This window comes from Nematolebias whitei, chromosome 3, assembly GCF_014905685.2.
Source record: "Nematolebias whitei isolate Nwh7 chromosome 3, NemWhi1, whole genome shotgun sequence".
Classification (NCBI taxonomy): Eukaryota; Metazoa; Chordata; class Actinopteri; order Cyprinodontiformes; family Rivulidae; genus Nematolebias; species Nematolebias whitei.
In genome coordinates this window covers 33,108,645-33,131,425 of record NC_056500.1, presented here as the reverse complement: position 1 = coordinate 33,131,425, position 22,781 = coordinate 33,108,645, and the positions used below count along the sequence as shown (strand labels likewise).

The 22,781-nt window shown below is 39.9% G+C and overlaps 2 protein-coding genes across 2 annotated transcripts in view; both read right to left on the bottom strand.

Annotated features, from left to right (window-relative positions):
- Positions 1-1,942: 1,942 nt before the first annotated feature.
- Positions 1,943-18,908, bottom strand: oma1 (OMA1 zinc metallopeptidase). The gene is made up of 8 exons (XM_037674857.1): positions 18,259-18,908; positions 16,714-16,942; positions 16,390-16,563; positions 16,179-16,286; positions 13,500-13,628; positions 13,255-13,329; positions 12,246-12,395; positions 1,943-2,948 (listed from the first exon to the last, which is right to left on the bottom strand). Exons 1-8 carry the CDS (start codon positions 18,600-18,602, stop codon positions 2,625-2,627), a joined length of 1,533 nt encoding a protein of 510 aa, XP_037530785.1. The 5' UTR covers positions 18,603-18,908; the 3' UTR covers positions 1,943-2,624.
- Positions 18,909-19,991: 1,083 nt separating this feature from the next.
- mysm1 (Myb-like, SWIRM and MPN domains 1) overlaps positions 19,992-22,781 on the bottom strand; it is an 8,326-nt gene continuing 5,536 nt past the window's right edge. Inside the window, exons 14-20 of the mRNA XM_037674856.1 lie at positions 22,491-22,541; positions 22,316-22,390; positions 22,046-22,234; positions 21,835-21,967; positions 20,617-20,722; positions 20,472-20,529; positions 19,992-20,395 (exon numbers count right to left, since the gene is read on the bottom strand). Coding sequence (XP_037530784.1) covers positions 20,102-20,395; positions 20,472-20,529; positions 20,617-20,722; positions 21,835-21,967; positions 22,046-22,234; positions 22,316-22,390; positions 22,491-22,541 — 906 coding nt within the window. The 3' untranslated portion in view covers positions 19,992-20,101. The remainder of the gene's footprint in view (positions 20,396-20,471; positions 20,530-20,616; positions 20,723-21,834; positions 21,968-22,045; positions 22,235-22,315; positions 22,391-22,490; positions 22,542-22,781) is intronic.

Here is a 22,781-nt window from a genome sequence, read left to right as displayed (position 1 = left end):
CTTACAGAGACTACATGGCTTTCTCTGCTGTGGAATTAAAATACAATATATTATTCTGCATGTTCTATGTCAGTTTGGCCTGCTACTAAATGCAGATGCCAAAAAGGAGGTTGAAGATGATGTAACACTTCAACTTGGGATTATGTTTAATGTCAAATTTATTCATGACATTTTCTCTCTGACACAATGACAACACTTTAACAGTGTAAATTTGTAAAATTTCACAAATCTAAACTCAACCTATTCACAAGCGACAAGTGAAAAGTGCACAAGTGGTAGTGCATTAATAGATATACTTGACTGTGTCTTAAATTGAATATTAACTTAAAACAGAAGCCTTTTATATCGGTGAATTATTTTGATGGAATGGCCGATGTATGATATTTAACTTTATAGCTAATATCGGCCGATACTGATACTATGCCGATAATATTGTGCATCCTTAATAGAAACCATTTCAATCTGAAATAAAGCAAAGCTTGTCAGTCAGTGGAAGACTCGTTCTTACCTGCTTTTGTCTTTCAGCATCATGTTTTTGTCAGGATGTTTTTGTTAGTATTCCAATTTCTAAAGTCTTATGTAGATTCTTGTAGTATTTTCTAGTGTATTTTTCTCCCTGTGTTTTCTCATGCCTCTCAATTCCACTCCTGCCCTGTACACTCACCTGTTCCCAGTTGTCTCTTCCCCAGGTGTTTGTAATGTATAATAGTTAATTTCTATTTATTCTGTTTGTTCCTTAGGTTTGCACTGTGCTGTTTACAGGCAGATATGGTTTTCTCCCTCATGTGCATCCTTGAGTTTCTTTCCAGTGTTAGTCTTGCTGCCTCAACAGTTGTTTGTTTTTCTTCTCTATCTTTGAGCACATCATCAAGTTCTGTCAGCAACCTTGGGCTCGAAATTATGAGTTCTAGCCTGTGTCTGTGTATGCAAATGTGTGCTTTTGTCTGTTAGCACAAAATCTCATCAACTGCTGGAGGATTTTTAATTAAACACCCAGAAAAATAAATCACTGACTGTTGATCAACAACTAATTAACTTTAGAAGTCAAACCAATTCAAGATGGCGGTCACATCTGATGAAACTTAGCCAACACCAAAATGACAACTTAGTCAGTTGACAAAGATTGAAGTAAAATTTGTTGTGGTATTTTAATAAAACTTTTAGAAAATAATCTTGGGGTGTGAAGCAGCTGATGAGCTTTTGATGCTAGCCCTATTCAAGATGGCCCCCAGGGCTAACTGGCCTAAAAAACACAAATACATCAGTAAATTTCACAAACATTGCACAAAATCTTTGCCTAAACGTTAGGCAAAAAATTCTGGAGTCAACCCTGTTTGTCTGTTAGCCAAATATCTCATGAACCACTGGAAGAACTTTGATGAAACGTTAAGTGTGTAATCATCAATTGTTTTATACACTACTTTTATTTTAACTGCATTTTTACTGTAGTTTATTGTAATTGTTTACTGCTATTGTTGTCTGTATTTTATATGTTCTGTCTGGAACAGGTCTCTCTTGTAAATGAGTCCTCGTGGCTCAATGAGACTAGCCTGTATAAATAAAGGTTGAATGAATGAAATGTGCATCTATACAGGCTAAATACTTGGGCTAAATCAAATCCAAAACGGCAGCCACAGCTGATCAACCTTAGCCAACATAAAATTAAATAAAACAACCAGTTCTTCAGATATTAAGATAAAATTTGTGTGGTAGCAGCTGAGTCATGCACAACACGTACTCCGAGGCCTTTAACTACAAAATGTTTTGGAAACCAACACAGGCGCTGCCCCTAAAAAGTATAGCGTAAATAAAATAATAGCCACCAGTGATAACACAGTTGTAAAATTAGATTTCACAGTGTCTCCAAGTGTAGCATTTAATTTCAGCACACGCACACATTAAAGAATAGCATTAGCTTTGAACCAGAACTGCCCTCCCTTCTCCGTGTGTGACTGCTCCCACAGGCTGATGCTGAAAATATCAATGTTTTCCTCTCTCCACTTGTTCAGTATTTTTTATATCCCATGAAAAAAAAAAACTAATCTTGCTTGATATTGACATTCTTGTGTAAAAGTGTTGCATCTTTAAACAACCCAGCATCAATTTGCAACATTAAGTCCCTCCGGCTAGAAAAATGCATAAAGTGCATGACATGTGTGCTGCATGAGAATGCTTCAGTCACAAGGAGAAGGTTGATGTCCTCCTCACATGGCCTCTAACGTGCACACACACAAGTGATTCTTCTCTGTTGCTGTGTGTCAATGAATAATGCACATATTAATCTTGCAAAGTATGGAAGTTTTACTAATTAATTCAGCATCTTCCTGCTCAAGGTTATCTAATTAAAGTGGCATCATTGTGGTCACTAGACATGGGTAGCATTCACAATTGCATACTTCTGACTTTTTACCCAAACTTCTATTAATTTATTATGATCTTTTAACATGACCTGACCATGCTGTCAAAATCTGAAGTGTCATCTTGACAGACAAGAGTCATGTGCAATGCTGAAGGTGGTCTTTATCTGTTTGCCCCTGCACAGCCTTGATAGAGGACATAAAACAACAGATTTTGGGCTTTAGTTAAAATATAGTTGGTTATAACTGATCAGTGTTTTTGATGATTTAACCTCCTTGCTGACTGTTGTTCTGCAGAACATCCTGGGATTTTTCTCGAGCAGCAGTGGCAGGAGACTCTACAGCTGTCTTTGAAGCTACAGCCCAGCTCTTGTTTAATTGTTCCACTCCTGAAGAAGACGGGAGCACATTCTGTAGAGCAGGTGGTCCTGCAGGGACTGAGGCAGGTTGCAGGTGGCGGGCCCCCTCGGGCCCTCCTTCCTCGTGCTCTTTAGCCTTTTGCAGCAACACACGGGCGGTCTCAGCGAAGACAGCTCGAGGGTCAACAAGTGGCAGGGCGGGACATGCACAACTTTCCCTCAACTCCAGGGCCTGAGGACACAAAATCAGACACACATACTGTGAACTTTAAATACAAACCAAATTCCAACAAAGTTGGGACGTTGTATAAACTGTTAATAAAAATTAAATTAAATGCAAGTCTCATAAACTCGTAGAATATTTACAATAGAGCGTAGTGAACATCTCAAATGTTTCAGCTAAAATATTGTACCTTTTTATTGGGGGGAAACAAAGAGGCTGTTTTGAATTTGATAGGAGCAGCACATGTCAAAAAGCGAGGACAAAACCACGTTTCATCTCTCAACCACTCCTCTTTTAACAATAGTGTGAAAACGTAGAGCAAATAAGAGAAATTTGAACAGAATGGTCCCATTCTTATCTGGTGTAGGAGCTGTTCAACAGTCCTGGGTAATCTTTGCTGGATTTTTGTTTTATTATGTTTTCAGTTAGTAAGAGGTCTGGACTGCAGGCAGGCCAGTTCAGCACCAGTACTATTCTACTCCAAAGCCATGGTGTAATGGATGCAGTGTGCAGTTTAACATTGTCTTGATGAAATGAGCTAGGCCTTCAGTGAAAAAGACATCTTCAGGATGAGAGTATGTTCTAAAATTTGTGTCAACTTTTTTTGCATCAATGGTGCCTTCCCAGATGTATAAGCTGCCCAAGCATTAGGCACTAATGCTCCCCCATACCATCAGAGAGGCAGATTTTTGAACTGTACACTGTTAACAGGTCAGGTGGTCCTATCCCTCTTTAGGAGATTATACTTCATTTCATCCATTATCTTTACTGCTTCTTCCTTTTCGGTGCACTGGTGCCCATATCCAGCAGTTACAATACGAGGGGCGGGGGACACCCTGGACAGGTCTCCAGTCAATCACTGGGACACATAGAGACAAAAAACCACTCACTTTCTCACTCACACTTAGAGACAATTTAGAGTTACCAATCAGCCTAACATGCATGTTTTTGGTCTGTGGGAGGAAGCTGGAGCACCTGGAGAAAACCCACGCAAGCACAGAGAGAACATGCAAACTCCACCCAGAGAAGCCCCCGGCCAGAATTCGATACGGTGACCTTTTGCTGAGAAGCAGCAGCTCTACCAACTGATCCACCGTGCCGCCCTATTTCATTTCAGAATAAAGTCATTAGGTTGTTTCAGTATAACTAAATGGGTTGAGTCAACAGGATTTTTTAGGCCTTACTCAACTTTGCTACAATTGTTTCTCTGTTTAACTGAACTCGTTTTAAATAACTTGATTTTTTTTAATCATTATTTATAGTCAATCATATCAATCTTCTTGTTTCAGCCAGATTTTTTTTGTTCACCATGTATGACACAAGGAATACAAAGTACTTGTTCATACAACATGATTCACGTTGGTCAATGTTCTAATACAATAATAATAATAATAAACACTTTTACCAGAAACTAACAAAACCTTTTTGCCACACAGCAATAAATTCTTAGGTTCAGAACTTGACTGGGGTCTTTCTGAGTAAAGTTTTCATGGTCTTCCTATGCATGTGCTGTTTCCTTCCACATCTCTGGTTATTGGTCCTGTGATGGACTGGCAGCTGACCTCTGGCCCGCTGACTGCTGGTGATGGTACCAGCTCCCCATGACCCTTGATAGGATTCAGCTGCTACAGAAAATGAATGAATGGATGTTACTTGTGTCAACCATTTATATCTATATGTTTATGACAGGACTACCTTTCTATGTGGTGCTAGGCTGATTGTTTAGACACGCCATCCGCGGGCTAGTATTGAATATCAATACCTCCTACTTATGACAAATGTAAAAGGCTTCCCATCATTTTTATTCACACAACTAAACTGTCTCTCAAAGCAAAACATCAAAGCCAACTTTCCCACCTGAGCAAAATAGTCTGATTAAACAACAAAGTCCATGCTCAATAATCCAGGTATACAATCCAACATTTTTCAGTCAGGTCATCTGGACAGTTTCTTCTTTTTGTGCTGAAACGTTTCACCTTCGGTCCAGAAGGCTTCATCAGTCAAGGAAACGCACAAGAAAACTGATTCTTCCCCCAACAGCTTACTCCAAAGTGGAACAAACCAGTTCTGCTTGTGATAAGATGGTCTCTTTGTCACGCCCCCTCCTTCATTGCCGGCCCTCTTCTTTGTTGACAGTCTTGTCTAACTGGTTGAAAACAATATATATAATCCAGTCTGATTAAACATTACCACTTTCATATCTACACATTTTCAAAATCTTTTTTTTCTTATTTTTTTAGTTTTATGTGAATGAGGTCAACGTTAGAAATAAAAATTGCTACTTTCTGTTATCGCTTAACACAACAGAAATTTAATTCTATCCTAAATTTTCAAAACGGATTTTAATTTTTTTTTTTAATCAGAGAACAATAATTTGATGTTCAACTACAACCGATTAGCTTTTGGAATCAACCCAGTTCAAGATATCTACCACAGCTTATCAACCTTAGCCAACACAAAACAAACTACAGCTCAGTCAGTTTGAAAGATATCGAGCTGAAGTTTGCTGTGATAGTAGCTGAGAATCATCACAGACACATACTGCGAGCGCTAACAGTTCACGTGACTTGTCACATAAAGTTATTTTCAAGGTTTGACCAAAATAGCTTTAACTCCTTTATTTCTCAACATAAGATAATCTTAGTTTAAAACTCTGGCTGAAAAAACGATGGACAATATGCAGCCCAGGGAATGCTAAACATTTAATTCTTAACATTGTGTTATATAGTGTTAGATAATTTTTTGAATATTTGTATTATATTATTGTTGAAAACTTCTTTCCCTCCTGCTTCTGTAAAACTTTACACAAAAGATTTTCCTGTCTCGGCCTGAAGGCCAGCTCACCGACTCGCAGTGCCTCACTGGTGTCGACACCGAGAACATTCTCGTATCTCTGGAGGACGACTTGCCGACGGCCGTGGATCATGTCTATGCATGTGACTGCAGATGGCCATGAGGGAACGCCCGCTGGACTCTGCAGCTGGACAGAAGTCTGCAGCAAACTCTATTCAACGCTCAGTCTGTGACGTTTCACGCATTATGTATCATGTATGTAATCTGTCTTGAATGAGTCCTTGCAAGTAAAACTTGGTTAAAAAAATCTTCTCCTGCCATCGAGCGTGGGTCCTTTTGAGTAAGTAAGATAAAAAAAGGATTATTTTTTCTCCAACATATAGCTTAATGTTTGTATCAAAATTTTAAGATGATGTTTCTTCCCCACCCTCTTACTTCAGGTCTGTTAGAAAGAGCAACAACATCACAAAACTCAGAATAAAACAGAAAGTGTTGCTGTATGAGAAAGCGCTTCTGCATTGTTTTATTTACAAAATTGTGCATGCATCCTACATGCTGCTGCTATGACATACATGTCTGGCAAAAACTGTCACTTGTTTGGCAAAAAAAATATACATGATCCAACCTCTTTACGTGTTAAAAAAGAGCCAAAGGGCACTAACCGCAATCACTTCACAGCATTTAAAACACAACCCCTCCCATCTCTCTTCCATAACTGCATACATACATGCACTTGACTCGCCACTCAACAGCCTCTCCCTCTACCAGTGGACTTAATTTGCTTTGCTTAAGGATGATGAGTCCACTCGTGGAGGTGGAGTGCCCCCAGAAGAGTAGGGTTAAGTAGCTTGAGGATGTCACCCCTTCTTTGCGAGGTCAAAAACATCACATTATGCATCACTTTCACCTGACTGAGCTCAGCTGTTAGCTGCTTGATCTGTGCAGCTGGGCTGGATCAAACAGTTTGCTGTGAAGAGGGTGTGCACACGCACAAACACACAATGCAAGCCATTAATATTCGACCAAACAATCTTCGTCACTTCACTGCCTGTGGCTACAGTCTGGCCTTGATAACAACTGCTGCTCGAGGTCAGAGTGCCACACTGGGAACTAAGTGATGCACAAGTACCTACACACCACATGCACACTCAGTGATTGAGCCACCTGATGGACAATTAGTGTTTACCCATCTGTTAGGCTGTTGTGCTTGGAGCATCTAAATGTGCAATAATTTTCCAACAGTGGCACTCACTGCAAATTAAAATTTTGAAAATTTGTCAGACGGAACCTCACATACATATCCAACAATTTTCAGTCAGGTCAACTGGACAGTTTCTTTTTTTGCTGCAAAAAAACAAACTATCCAGATGACCTGACTGAAAATTGTTGGATTGTATACCTGGATTATTGAGCATGGACTATTTTGGTTTTGAACCAGTTTGACATGACTGTCGACGAGGAAGCAGGCCGGCACAAGAGGAGGGGGCGTGCCAAAGACACCATCTTAGCACCAACATAACTGGTTTGTTCCACTTTGGAGTAAGCTGTTTGGGGGAAGAATCAGTTTTGTGTTGTGTGTTTCCTTGACTGATGAAGCCTTCTGGATAGAAGGTGAAACGTTTCAGCAAAAAAAGAAACTGGCCAGATGACCTGACTGAAAATTGTTCGATTGTATACCTGGATTATTGAGCATGGACATTTTTGCTCACATACATATATGACCCCAGATCTAAAATGACTGGGATGTTGAGTAATATGTAAACGATTTACATATCTCATAAACCTATTTTTTATTCACACTGGAACATAGTGAACATATCAAATGTTTAAATATTGTACAATATCTTTTCCTGCTTACTCTCGACAAAGGCAGACGCTTACCCTCCCGCTCCTGCTTCCCTCCTGCTTTGCTCTTTGTCCTGTGAACCCTATCAGAGCATCTCTTTACATACACTGCATTGCCAAAAGTATTTGCTCTCCCATCCAAATTATCGGAATCACGTGTTCCAATCACTTCCATGGCCTCAGGTGTATAAAATGAAGCACCTAGGCATGCAGACTGCTTTTACAAACATTTGTGAAAGAATGGGTCGCTCTCGGGAGCTCAGTGATTTCCAACGTGGAACTGGACCTCTGCAACAAATCCAGTCATGAAATTTCCTCACTCCTAAATATTCCACAGTCATCTGTCAGCTGTATTATAAGAAAATGGAAGTGTTTGGGAATGACAGCAACTCAGCCATGAAGAGGTAGGTCATGTAAACTGACGGAGCGAGGTCAGTGGATGCTGAAGAGCAAAGTGCGAAGAGGTCGGCAACTTTCTGCAGAGTCAATCACTACAGACCTCCAAACTTCATGTGGCCTTCAGATTAGCTCAGGAACAGTGCGCAGGGAGCTTCATGGAATGGGTTTCCATGGTCGAGCAGCTGCATCCAAGCCATACATCACCAAGTGCAATGCAAAGCGTTGGATGCAGTGGTGTAAAGCACGCCACCACTGGACTGTAGAGCAGTGGAGGAGCGTTCTCTGGAGTGACGAATCACGCTTCTCCATCTGGCAATCTGATGGATGAGTCTGGGTTTGGTGGTTGCCAGGAGAACGGTACTTGTCTGACTGCATTGTGTCAAGTGTCAAGTGTGGTGGAGGGGGATTAAGGTGTGGGGTTGTTTTTCAGGAGCTGGACTTGGCCCCTTAGTTCCAGTGAAAGGAACTGACTGCTTCAGTATTCCAAGACATTTTGGACAATTCCATGCTCCCAACTTTGTGGGAACAGTTTGGAGCTGGCCCCTTCCTCTTACAACAAGATTGTGCACCAGTGCACAAAGCAAGGTCCATAAAGACATGGATGGCAGAGTCTGGTGTGGTTGAACTTGACTGGCCTGCACAGAGTCCTGACTTCAACCCGATAGAACACCTTTGGGATGAATTAGAGTGGAGACTGAGAGCCAGGCCTTCTCGTCCAACATCAGTATGTGACCTCACAAATGTGCTTCTGGAAGAATGGTCAAAAATCCCCATAAACACACTCCTGAACCTTGTGGACAGCCTTCCCAGAAGAGTTGAAGCTGTTCTAGCTGCAAAGGGTGGACCAACGTCATATTGAACCCTATGGATTAGGAATGGGATGTCACTTAAGCTCGTATGTGAGTCAAGGCAGGTGAGCGAATACTTTTGGCAATGTAGTATATCTTCCGAATTGTAAATTATGGATATGGTCAGCTGATCTCTCAACACAGTTGATAACATTTTCTCAACAAGAAGACAGGGCAAAGGAGAGCCCTCTTGCCCTGACGGGACACTTGCAGCTGGATACACAATGGATTCCTGGAGGCAGTGGAAGATGGTGCGTCTGTCCATATTGTCCATTGAGGATGTAGATGTACATAATTGGATTTATGATAACAGGATTTCTGTTTTTTGGTGTTGGTGGTTACCTGGCATATCGACAAATACGGAAAACGTTGGCAGCTGTTCTGGCCATTGTTAAGCTGCCTGGCATGTGTGAAGGAATCTGCCGAGCGATAAGTACTCAGACTCAGATGCTGTGTGAGCTGAGTTGTAAGCTGGACGCAATTTCTGAGAATCACAGGCCACTTGCGGCTCCTGAAACTCACTGGCGAGAAGGAATCGAACTTGGAGAAGCTACAAGCTTGGCCCGGTGGTGCTGACCACAAAAATGTGTCTATTTGGAATAGCCATTGAGACGTACCATTAGAAGTATAAGGCAGACAGAAATCAAGTAGAGTCGGCCTGACCCAAAACAATTATTGTTATCTGAATCTTGCTCCCCCGTGTCGGTCTTGGATTGGCCAACTATCTCAAACTCTCCTGGATGTTACATTATGTGAACAAGAAGCTCTGCAACCCTCCCCTACCTGCTCCCTTCCCCAGGACATCTGTGGACCTGTATCAGAGCCGGCTGATAGACACTGCACCATCTTTTATCAGGACTATGGAACTACCTGGCAGTGTCCACAGACAAACTCACCACCTTCGTCGGCCTTCCTCATGCATAATTGTATCATGATATCATCAGTTGCTGTTTCTGTGCTGAGGTTATTTTTCTGCAACTTTCTCAGTGGCCTGTCTAGGACACAGTGAAAGATATGATTTTTTATACCCCTCCTTCCCCTGTGTTTCTTTTTTCCTGTCTAAACTAAAAAGGCAGTGCCTCCCATGGGCCGTGGACTAAGACACCTCCATCCCCCCCCCCCCCCCCCCCCCATGTCTGCTTGTTTATGTTTTACTCGGACGGGCTGTACTGAAATGTAATTTTGTTGTGCTTCAGTGCAATGACAATAAAGCTGAATCTGATTTAGGAGAAAATAAAGTAATTTTCAAATTTAATGGCAGCAATGAAGAGCAAAATAGTTGGGGCAGGGGCAAAAACAGGCTGTGAAAATGTGTTGTACGAAAAAGAAACATCCGGAGGAGCAATTAGCAACTAATTAGTTTGATGATCAGTAAGAAGATTGGCTTTAAAGAACCTATTAGACAAGATGAATTTCTCAGAAGTAAACATGGTCAGAGGTACGTCTGCAAAAAAACTGTGCCTAAAATAATAAAGTCCATGCTCAATAATCCAGGTATACAATCCAACATTGTTCAGTCAGGTCATCTGGACAGTTCTTTTTTTTTTTTGTGATGAAACGTTTCGCCTTCGGTCCGGAAGGCTTCATCAAAAAAACAAACAAAAAAAGAACTGTCCAGATGGCCTGACTGAAAAATGTTGGATTGTATACCTGGATTATTGAGCATGGACTTTGTTGTTTTCAACCAGTTTGACAAGACTGTCAACAAGGAAGAGGGCCGGCAATGAAGGAGGGGGCGTACCAAAGAGACCATCTTATCTCAAGCAGAACTGGTTTGTTCCACTTTGCAGTAAGCTGTTGGGAGAAGAATCAGTTTTGTTGTGTGTTTCCTTGACTGATGAAACCTTCTGGACCTAGGGCGAAACGTTTCAGCACAAAAAAAAACTGTCCAGATGACATGACTGAAAAATGTTGGTGTGCCTAAAATAGTGAAACAATTTCAGAATAATGTTCCTCAAGGCATATTTGAAAATAAGAAATCTTCTTTTATCTACAGTTCACAATAGCGTCAAGCAATTTTAAGATCCTGGAGAAATCTCTGGACTCAAAAGACAAGACTGACTACTGCATTAAAAACAGGTCTGATTATCTTATGGACATGAGCTCAGGAACACTTTCCCAAATCACTGTCTGTAAACACAGTAGTTGTGCCATCCATAAATACTGGTTAATGCTTTACCATGCATAAAGCCATATAGGAACTCCATCTAGAAAGACAGCCGTCATCTCAGGACCAAAGCTCGTTTAAAACAAACCAAGTCCAAATGGAAAACTGCTCTGTGCTCAGACAAATCTAAATGTTAAATTATTTTTGAAAACCCCAGACACCATGTCGTCTGTAACAAAGAGGAGAGGGCCTATCAGTTAACAGCAAATTAGTTCAAAAGCCTGCTTCTCTGATGGTATAGGGGTGCATTAGTGCCACTGGCATGGCCAGCTTACACATTTGGGAAGGTACCATCCATGAGAAGTATGCACCACTTTCAGAACACATGAGCCCATCCAGGCAATGTTTTTTTTTTCTTTTTCAACAACAGCCTCACATATTTCATGAAGACAACGCTGGATCGCACACTGAACGTATTATAACAGCATGGTGTCCTAGCAGAAAAGTCCATGGGCTGAACTGGCCTCACTGAGAACATCATACATGAAGAAACAAAAAATCCAGCAAAGACCACGAAGGACTGATGAACAGCTAAAATTCTACATCAGACAAGAATGGGACAGTGTTCCCCTCCATTGACTCCAGCAACTAGTCTCCTCTGTTCCCAGATGTTTACAGACTGTTGTTAAAAGGCTTGTGCTGTCTACGTCTAAACTTTTTCAGAACTGAGGCTATAAGTGTAAGATATATAGAAGCTGGCTTTGTCTTTATTACTGTTTTTATTTTTCCATTTCTTTGTTTCATTTTTTAGCCAAACCTAACATCTTAATTGCCTCTTGATATTCTTGTAGCCTTGAGATATCATAGATTGGTTGCCTTAGTGCCAGCTGCCTGCTTGGTCCTGTGAGACTGAGCTGCTAATGATAAGGCTAGGATAGGCGGTTTTATTTTAGCTTCTAGTCTCAAATCCCACGGGATGTTTACTTTAGCTGGCATGCAAGGACCTGGCGCAGGAAAAGGTTTTTCCTGTCTTGCTAAAACCATGCATCTTTCCTTTTGTCCCTCATGTCTTTCCTTCCTCTCCGCTCCTCTCTCCGTGTCTGCAGGTGGATTAAAACTCTCCAGACACTTCATTAGTTCCATAAGACTCCTTCCAACAGGTCCTAAAGCTACAAGCTTTCTCTAAAACAACAGATATGAGGATGACATTTTTGGTCTTCAGACTCTAATTGTGGTTTGAGAAACACGTGACTAAGGACAGTTTACTTCTTGGTGGAGACTCAATGAAAGACTGATCATTGTGTGTGTGTGTACCTGTGGAACGAGACGGTCCATCTGACTGGATCTGTTTCTGTGTGTTGGGTGTGTGGACAGCCACTCAGGTAAAGTGGGTTCTCCTGTAAGCCGGTCTGCGAGTTCCATCTGCTGCCAGAACACGGGGCCTGCTCGCACATCTGCACAGGCCTGGAAAAGACACGCACACTCGTCATGGATTTACAAACACACATTCCATGGCATCCTGATGGCTAATGAAAAAAGTAGTTTAATTTAGTTGGACAACAGTGCCCTCTCGTGGCCTGCTGACTGTTTACAAGGCGAGATAATTTTATCATCTGAAAATAATCAGAACTTTTTAAACATGAAAAATATTTACGTGTATCATTTGATCCAGAAAATTCAGAACTTAACCAACACAATATCATGTTTCATTCATACGAGTTTCTGATTAAAAATTCTTTATTAAAATAAAGAAAATGCAGCTGCACAACTCAAAGCAGATCTATTTCTTTTGGACCGTCGTAGTTTATTAGATTTGCGTTGATACAATGTGTAAAAAAACTCAGTGTCTCTTTATTTATTTATTTATTTTTATTTTTATAGGTTTAAATAACCAACCTTAGTAATAAAGTCAGACTTTCTTAAAAGAAGTTCACACAACAACTTTTTAAGAGTAGGTCAGGTGAAGAGCTTTATCTACATGTGGATCAGGTGTAGTTTCTGTATGTTTGATACTTTAAATAAAAATAAAGAAAAGGTGTTTTTAAAAGGCAAAGGAGGTAATTACTACAGACTTTAACTATTAGTATTTTGTGTCTGTTTAGCTTTGAAAGCATTGAATTCTACATTTCACAAAATGGGAATCAACAGTGTATTTTATTAAACGTTAGTTTCTTTCAAATCTGACACACAATTTTCAATTTTGTGTTTTCTTTTAAAACTTTTAAGACCAAAGTCCAAGTTTAAACAAGCCTAGTCCTGCTGAGAAGGTTATAGTAACACAGACAAATACATATGGGTGATGAGAAATCTGTGATTGTGATACCTTGGCAGCTAACTGCAGTCCCACTTGATCTGCCTCAGCTTCCAGTTTCCGACTGTAGGGATGACTGAACAGCAGCTGGAAAACAGAAAGAGATGTTTATGTGGGTAAAAACTTCAAGATTCCCGCACACCTTCTCACATTATAGTTTTAAACTCTTCTAAGTAAAACTTATTTCATTTGTATCAAACCTTTTATGAATGTTATACCACATAGCTCTAAATATCCAATAACCAGTTAGAACTCACCTCTGTGAGCTTGTCCTTTGCCCATCCTCCTAGTAAAGCCATGCTGTCTCCAGGACACAAGGCCCAGATGGCTGTGACCAAAATGAGAGACAGGAGGTCCACTACATGAGACAGGCTGGCCTGTTCTGCCTAAAGAGATGGGAAGAGTGGCAATGGAAGACAGAAATGAAGGAAGGCAAAGAAGTGAGCTATAAATTAAATAGAACAAGTAAAAAATAGAACTACAAAAGTTTGGATGTTATTGGGAGGAAAGCGAGGCAGCTGGAGCACATCTAGTGTTCTCATCTATTTTCTGAAGCCTTGTGCAGATTCAGAGATTTAAACAGACAATTCAGAACAGCAAACTTACTGTGTACCGAGCTCGTCACTGCTTATTCCCGTCATCTAATTAAACTCAGGACTTTTTCCTGACAAATAAATAAATAAAAACACACCTCAGATCAATTTTTCTAGCATCTATTGATTCATTAGTTTCTCCCTTGCTGCTGTTTGTTGAAACATTAATTGTTCTGATATGTTTTTTTGCATTTAGTGTTTCATGCATTAGAAAAGCGCATGTGACGCCATGACGGTGTCGGGAGAACTTTCAGCCCCACGTCACCAGAGTGCAGACTCAACAACAAGGCAGCACCCACTACTACAGCTTCACTTTGTAAAGAATTAATAACAACTTTTTTTGTACACAACACCTACAACAGAACTAAACATGAGTGTGCCATCCATCTTTATTTAAAGTCTTTGTCAACAGCTTCATCAGGTCACTACAGTAGCCCAGAGAGGACTAATCAAATGCTGGCTTTAGACTGTGCCCTTTCTAATTTAGTTTGTTCTAACTGCTAGTTATCTCATTTAAAATTTGTTTAGCCAGATGTCACGACAGACCCCACTCTGAATTTTTAAACTGAAACATTGTTTTCAACTTACTGAATGATAAACTGTGCACTTATTAAGCCTCTTTGTAGCTTCTTCAGGTTTTGCAAAGCAGCTTACAGTTTCTCATTCATCCATTCGCACACACTCATCCAGTGCTTTCAATTATTTGTTTTACACGTCAGCTCTTTTTTTTTTATTCTCACTCATACACCAATAAGCATACTGGAGGAAATGGGTGTCAGTGTCTTGCCCAAGGACACTTGGGCATGCTGTAGGGCAGGGGTCTGCAACCTTTATGATCAAAAGAGCCATTTTTAAGCTTTTGTTCATTAAATTAAAAAAAAAAGTCCAGAGCTGCAACAACAAGCTACAACTGTAATTATCAACTGGTGCTTCATGGGCCACTTTAGGTTTGTTGGAGGAGACTTTTGTGGCCAGTAAGGTGACAATATAAAGCTAAAAATATCTAATGATTTTTAACATTTTTTGATATTTTTTACAATTTACGACAAATGAAAAGACTACATTCTTGTAAAGAAGGGGAAACGTTAAAAAAAAAAAAAAAAATAATCAATCACCTTTATCAATCAATCACCTTTATTTTACCAGGTAGAGCCCGTTGAGATCGAGATCTCTTTCACAAGGGTGACCTGGTCCAGTGGTCATCAGCACACGTCACAGGGTAATTGACAATAAGCATTTGCATTTATCAAAAGAAAAAAAGAAACTACTATCACGATAAATAAATGTTAACAGTTTGAAACCATCAGGATAAGACAGACTTCTGTAGACATTAAATGTAGAACAGACATCAGTTTAAGTAGACAGAGTTAAAAGTCAACAAAGACATGTATACTTGATAAGTAGTGTTTTAGAAACATCTGCAATGGTCCAGATTTTTGATAACATTATCTGATACGGTTGACATGAAGGATCTAGGCGAGATGAGTGTTGATAGTTTCAAATCTGTCTGTAAGTTGTTCCAGGCTGAGGGGACGGCGAAGCTGTCCATAAAACTGTTCATAAAACTATGAACTGCAGACTACTGTCATTTTTTTAATTGTGGAAAAATAATTAAGTATAGAAATAAACAAAAAGTTAACATGAGTATTTGCAAAAGGAATGAAAACAGGTAAAACTAGTATTTTTTGTTGTTTGTATAACCAATAAAACTCAGTTTTATGTTAGTTTTGGTCAAAGCTTGAAAGAGCCGCTGCAGAGGGACCAAAGAGTTGCTCCAGAGCCATGGGTTGCAGACCCCTGATGTAGGGGATCAAACCAGAGGCCCTCCAAATAGAAGACAACCTACCACTGGGCCAAAGCGACAACTTATAGCTTTCTTTTGTAAAAATAATAGCAGAGTTGTGTACAGGAAAACTAACAGTAAATACTGTTACTGTACTGTTAGGGAGGACAACAAAATGTTGCCAAGTTTACAGCAAAACATTAGAGAAATGACTTGCGACTCCAAATGTTGGGCCAAGTTCATAAATAAATACCTTTTTTTTTCTGACTATAAGGCACAATATCAATGAACGGGTCTGTTTTCATACATAAGGCGCACCAGATTATAAGCGAAACAACACAGATAAGCCAAACTTTATTTAATTCATTCATAATAATCACATAAAACTGCTTCGAGGTCAGTAAGCACAATCAGAATTAATACATAAGGCGCACCAGATTATAAGGCTCGCTGTCGATTTTTGAGAAAAAGGATTTTAAGTGCACCTTATAGTCTGAAAAATACGGTAATGATTCATCTTACTAGGATTAAGCATAAGCTGCAGAGGGATCTGTACTTACAGAGTGTTCCAGTATGGCATGTGCCATTTCATGTCCAAGGACAATCATAAGCTGGTCAACATCTTCTATAGACGCCAACATCCCTGTAAACATGAACACTTTCCCATTCTGCACAAAGAAAAAGGAAATGTCTGAGTCATATGTTGCTTAGAAATACTGGAATAAAAGAAAAATGGGAGGAAGAAAGTCCTTTTATTTGTGTTTTACTCACTGGCAGGACAAAAGCATTGATTTGGGGACTTTCCACCACATGGACACTCCAGGGGACTCGAGACACTTCAACGATGTCCTTGTTCTTTTGTACCAGGAGCTCAACCGATCGCTCCACCAACTGGTGAAGATGGTGAGTAACTGGGAGAAGATGCTCTGCAAACTCCTCCATGTGCTAAGATACAGACAGTGAAAAATATGAGAAAAAGACTTTCATTCACCAAGTTCATCCTATGAATTCTGTAATTATGAAAAAAATAAAAATAAAATTGTAATCACAACGTGAACAAAAACACAATCTTTAGCATTTGTTTTATTTTCTCACTGCCTCTGACGTCAGAGCTGCCAGCTCCAAGTACTTCTCCCTGCTGAACACCAGCAGTCGGACTCGTCCCGTCACTGGAGACTCTTCTAGGTGGGTTAGGAGGAGAAGGGCTACAATTAGCAAAGTAACAACTCCCCCTGCCGCAAGATGCCAGCGGTGCCCCAGGGCCCATTCGCGCAGCAGCAGTCGGCGGCTGTGTGGTAGAGACGCCCACCATTTCCTTATGCTCCTGCACACAAACAATTGATTATTTATCACGTATTAGAAACATGTTAGTTCGAGCATGTTGCTCATCTGACCTTTTCAAAGAATCCAAAACACCATTACAGTATACTGGTGATCATAATGGCTGCTAGTTTACTTTGCCCTGATTTATTAGACTGGAGATTAGGAAGTGATTATTATTCAATCTGGACTCAAGGGCTAAGTAAAAAAAAGGGGGATTATTTTGCAGTCGTATTCTCTCAAACTAGTTCTTTGCTGTTAAACCTTAGCCTGCTCCAATTTTAGAGGTGTCACATGTAACTTCAGTGTCTGGTGCAGTGTGGTGTGGAACCAGTGAGACAGTGGCAAAGCGCCAACAGAGAGGAGCCACCAAAGCTTCTTTCTCCTCAGATGCAGCCTCCTGCAGAGTCTTGAACTCGTGTACCGTCCACTAACTGCCGAAAAACAATTTTACACACATTTCTTCAAATAGAAATATGTGTAAATCATTTTACAGCAATGTGTCACACACAACATGATCACCTTTCTTTGTGAGATCACAAAGTGTATAATAAATCAACAAACTTAACCTTGTTTTTATTAAACAGAATAATAATTTATGCAGCTTAATGTTCGCAAAATAAAGACTTGACATGATCATGAGTAGACATTAAACAAATTTTCCTGCATAATTACCACCTGAACACAATGTGTCAACTCTTATATTAGATATTTAACTGGTATTGTTAGTTCCTTCTGTTAAACTACAATTTATTATTAGTAAAATTAAAAGTACTCATTGCAAACTATAAAAATCAAACATAAAAAAGGTTATCCTGAACGACCTCAACAGGTACAATTTGAAAGTTTACTTCCTTGGTTTTCCAGATATATTGTGCAATTCTGAAACGTAGGTCCACTCAGTGTAAACAAAGCTCATGCCTGAATCCACTGGAAGCTTACTAGCATAATTTACTCTATGAATCTGAGTGTAAATATGTATTAATACATCAAAATTGCCAAATTTCTCTATCCAAAATGGCTCTTCCATGAATGTCATCTTTGTTGATGTATTTAGGTCATTTCGGGTAAAAATAAAAATAAACACATGGAAGCTGGCAGCTGTTCAGTCTTTGCTTACAAGTGTTTAAGGACATATTAATGTGTGAATGTTGTTTCTGACATTATATTTCTACTTGTCTTCAGGATGTTGTAACGAGTACCTTTAAAGGACGTGTCAAAAGCAACAATCGACATGCACCGAAAACATTTTTATTGTTATATAAAATTGTGTGTGTGTTAATATTTGTGTGCATGTAAAAATACACGTCTGTTTCCTACCTGCCTAGAAGTATAGCAATCAGTTTCTGTAGGGGTTTGAGGACCATCCATATGAGGGCGGCAGGCAGAGCTCTTTTAGGGGCCGAGGTGTGGAAATAGCGCCCCCCTTGGGTCGGGGCAGGACCTGTCAGGACACACATGGTCCGTGTGTTGCCACATAAAACAAAACTTGTATTTGAATAGACTCTCCATTGGGCTGAGGATCTTTGAAAGTTGACGGGAGAATGTACCAGACGAGTTTTCTTCACGGGACTGAAGATTTGTTTACAGAGACTAAAGTTTCGAGTCCGATATATGTGGAGAGAAGAGTTTCTTAAAATGTTTCCACAAAATAAAGTCAGCATTGTTATATCATGTAAGTGGGCTGGTTATACAGTGCAAGACAGGAAATGTCCGTTTTAAAGAAACAATAGGATAATATCATTTTTCACGTTTTCTGGTGTCTGCTGCTTCATTTTGAATACTTCCGGTTTCTGTCAAAGTCAGTAGTCCGTAACCTTGGTTACCACGGTCCGCGGCGGTGACTCTTTGTTCCGGTCCAGATTAGAACACCATCACATACAAAAATAAACCATCGTGTTCTGTTGTTTTATCGCGACGCCATTCACCCCAACTTCCAAATGACGAGCTTTCACACCTAAAGAACAAAATGTTATACGAGAACTATGACGTAACGTTGCTGCCCCCAAATGATTCCCCGCAGAAACACATGAAAGGTTTTACGTTCCCCTTTACACAAATAACGTTTCATCACAGACGGAGGGCAAAATTTAAATAAAATATAATTATAATCGCCTTCAAAACAAGATTTGACCATAATGTTGGGTGTGAAAAACTTCAACGAACAGACACAAACAGTAGCAAAGGATAATATATTTAATATCTATATATATATATATATAAACACGTTTCAGATTAGGTGTGGCTAAATCTCTGTCTCCGTTTTGTTTTAATATGTTCAGCTGACCCAAGACACCTTATAGTTTATCCATCCATCATCTTTACCTGCTCCTTTCTTTCAGGGACGCAGCAGGCACTGTGCGAGAGGCAGGGTACACATTAAAGAGGCTGCAGGTCCATCACAGGGAAATAGAGACAAACAAGACAATCAATCATTCACTCTCTCACACCTAGGGATTATTTAGTTATCAATAACCCAACATGCATGTTTTTGGTCTGTGGGAGGAAACCACTGAGCGGCAACATCTCTACCAACTGCACCACCAAACTTTTTTGTTTATAAACTAAAAAACAAATAAATTAAAATCCACGTGAATGTATCCTGCTATTATGCAAACAAGTATTTCCTCAATGTACTTTTTTCTTTGCATAAAAACTAAACAGTTTCCTTAATTTAAATGACCATTGCAGCACTTTGTGAATTCATGACACTAAATACATAAAAACTTTCATATGAAAACGTAATTTTAATTTTGTGTAAAAAAACAAAAACAGGAACATAACATTCACACATATTTTTTCTCTTAACATACAGTATTTGATTTAGTATAATTGTAAAACTCAACTGACATAAAATAATTGTTTATATATAGGCTTTTTGTTTTTGGCCCAGCGTTCTGCTCCAAAGCTGTCAGAACCCATAAATATATTGCATTGCAATTTTTTCCCTAGACACAAAGTAAGTCCTCAGATTAAGTGAAAGAAGACCTCTGTTATGCAAACTCACAAGTTTGCTGGTTGAATGAGCTGAACTAAAGTTTTAACATGTCCTATAATTTAAAACTAAATGTGTGGGTTAATAATACTGATACAAAACCTCACTGTATTTTCAAAACTCTTATAACTTTGTGGTCTAGAACAAGTTTAGTTACCAGATAGTTCTTCACAGTAAATAGTCGTGCTCCGTTGACAACACTGACCCTAAATGCAACACTGAGCTGCTGTCAGTCTCAGGAACGCCCCCTCCTTTCTGGTGTCCATCCTGGCAGATCAGCTGACCATGAGCAGAGTCATCTAAATCCACTGACTTGGATGAAATTGTTTTTTCTTCTTCTGTATCTGAGAACTGCTGCTTGGAAATAAAGTCGGACCAGAAAAGAGACTGGATCTGAGTGAGGAACAACTCTCCCTCCCCATCTGGAAGCGGCTCCAAGTAACTTGCCAGAGACACCAGCATCTGCAGAGATTCAAGTGAACTGAAGGTAAAACCCCACAAAGACAGACACTGAAACGTCTAAACTGAAGTCACTGACCTTCTCCAGGCAGGTGAGACTGGAGTCTCTCCGAAATAATCTGTCCATGTGCACACTCCTGTCCAACCGCAACAAGAAAGAGAAAAACAAAACTGTTTACAGACATGCAAACAATCATCTGTTAGGAATATTTCTTATCACCCACCCGAGAGCTTGAGCATATTTCTGTACAATCCACTGAGCCCTCCTCATGGTTTGATCCCAGTCGGGGATGTCATGTGACGTCAGGAAGTTAAATCTGTAAGGCAGCTCTGTGGAGGAACACAGCCGAAGGATAAAGGCTGTAAATGTTTATACAAATCACCAACCTACACGGTCAACTTCAATTTTAAAGCCTCTTGATCTAAACTGATTTAAAGTAGAGATGTTCCGATCGATCGGCCACCGATCATGATTGGTCGATACTGATCAATGCCTTTCGGTGCCAATCACAAAAACCGATCACCTTTGCAGCCTGCAGGGGTCTTGTGGTAAATCTGTTTTGAGATTTATTTGACTCTTCACTATTTAGCCTGTTGAGAGTCTCAATGTTTTCAATCTGTTAAAGATTCTGTAGCTGACAGCAGGCAAATGTTTTTCAGTTCTTTAGACTGAACAGTGGCTGTAGTGTGCCTGCACGTTTTTTATATTTTTTGTCCAAATTAAGGTGATTTTATGGTTCTTTTTTTCCCGATCACGTAGCACTCATCTTAACTAAATCAAAAAATTTACAGCCAATCCATGTGAGTGGTATCGGCAGGGCTTAATTTGTAAACTGATCAATGCTGAAACGCAAATAGTGGGCGGGGTGTCTGTGGATCCTCTTCCAGAAAATTTTGAATAAAGGAGATGCCACTTCCTGCATTTTGGTGAATACAGCACCTCAGACTGAGGAAGTCTTTCGGAAGAAAGACTAAACGTATCTACATTTTTTTGCTTTGTTTTGTTTTTTTTTTTTTTTTAATGTCCATTGGACCAGATTGAACTTTTTTAAATTCATATACCTGGATTATTGAGCATTTATCAGGATATCAAACATTTATTTTTTTGTATTTTTAATAAATAATAAATCTTTTATTAATGATCCACTTAAACTGTCAAACTGATTTGCAATTTAGTTGAGCAGTTAATTTATATTTTTGAGTTTTTTTTTTTTTTAAATAAAAACGTGTGATGACTTTGGACTTTTAACGGCGGAGATTTGAGTTACCGGATCCAAACAAAGAGTTGCCAGAACGCACCCTGTCTAAATGAGAGAGTTCCCGGATCTTGTTCCAGGATCCGGCTCAAATTAAGCTCTGTGTATCGGTGATCGGCAGCAAAAAACCTGATCGGAGCATCCTTAGTTTAAAGTCTTTAGCATTTGTGTGTGTGTTTGACATACTGTTGGGACTTGAGGGCTCCGGGCTCTCTTTAACCAACAAGCAGGTAATTTGTGAGTATGGGGAGGGGTTGGCTGGGTCATATGGGCTCACTATCATCCCAATAAATGGAGCTCCACCTCGAGAGAAATAACTCTGGATGAGTCAGGACAAAGAGGGTCAGACAACGTTCACATGTAGCAAATCCTGAGTGAGTTCTTTCATTTATTTCACCTGAAACTGGTCCTGCGTGTTTATGTCTCGCACTGACGGGTTTGGGTGAAAGGAGGGGTGGGAGTGGTACCAGCCCACCACATTGAGGCCCAGGGACACTAGCACGTCACAGGCTTGTGTCTGAGACACTGGGTCCATCTCACACTGCATACCTGTGCTCACACTGTTGCACGGCTCTGCTGCACAGACCTACACACATTTTAGACATTTTTTAAATCAAAGCTGATTTCCTTCCTCATTAAAACTGATCGCTCTCAGTTCTTCTTTTACCTTCAGTACTTTTGCTTCTTCACTGAATGTTCCACCTAGCAGACCAATGACTTCCCCTCGTGATACGTGGGCATGCTGGATGCAAAATCGCAGCACATTCAACAAGTTTAAGATCATATTCAGCATGAAAGCACTGTGGAAATACACTCTGAATGAGGTTGTGTGTAGAACGTACCATATCCATGATGAGAAGAGTCTCTGCACACACAACAACCTGGAATGGCTCCTGAGAATAAACAGCAAAAACAAACAGGACTGTAAGGTTTAAACAGTCCTGCAATAATCAACACGTTTTCACATAAAACTAAACATGATTAAATAAATACATTATAAACCTCAAAAAGAAGACATTTTCTGGCCCTAACGTTGCTGCTAACAAGACCACGATGCTAACAGAACCACTCTGCTAACAAGACCATGATGCTAACAGAACCACTCTGCTAACAAGACCATGATGCTAACAGAA

Bases quoted from the DNA above. Each gene is read 5' to 3' on its own strand.
- oma1 (XM_037674857.1), bottom strand. From the start codon at position 18,602: ATGCTGACTTTATTTTGTGGAAACATTTTAAGAAACTCTTCTCTCCAC. The intron at 16,943-18,258 runs GTAGGAAACAGA...GTTTGTGTGCAG, and splicing joins ATTGCTATACTTCTAGGCAG to GAGCATAAGGAAATGGTGGG. The intron at 2,949-12,245 runs GTACACACACAC...TTGTGTCCTCAG, and splicing joins TGGACCGTCTCGTTCCACAG to GCCCTGGAGTTGAGGGAAAG.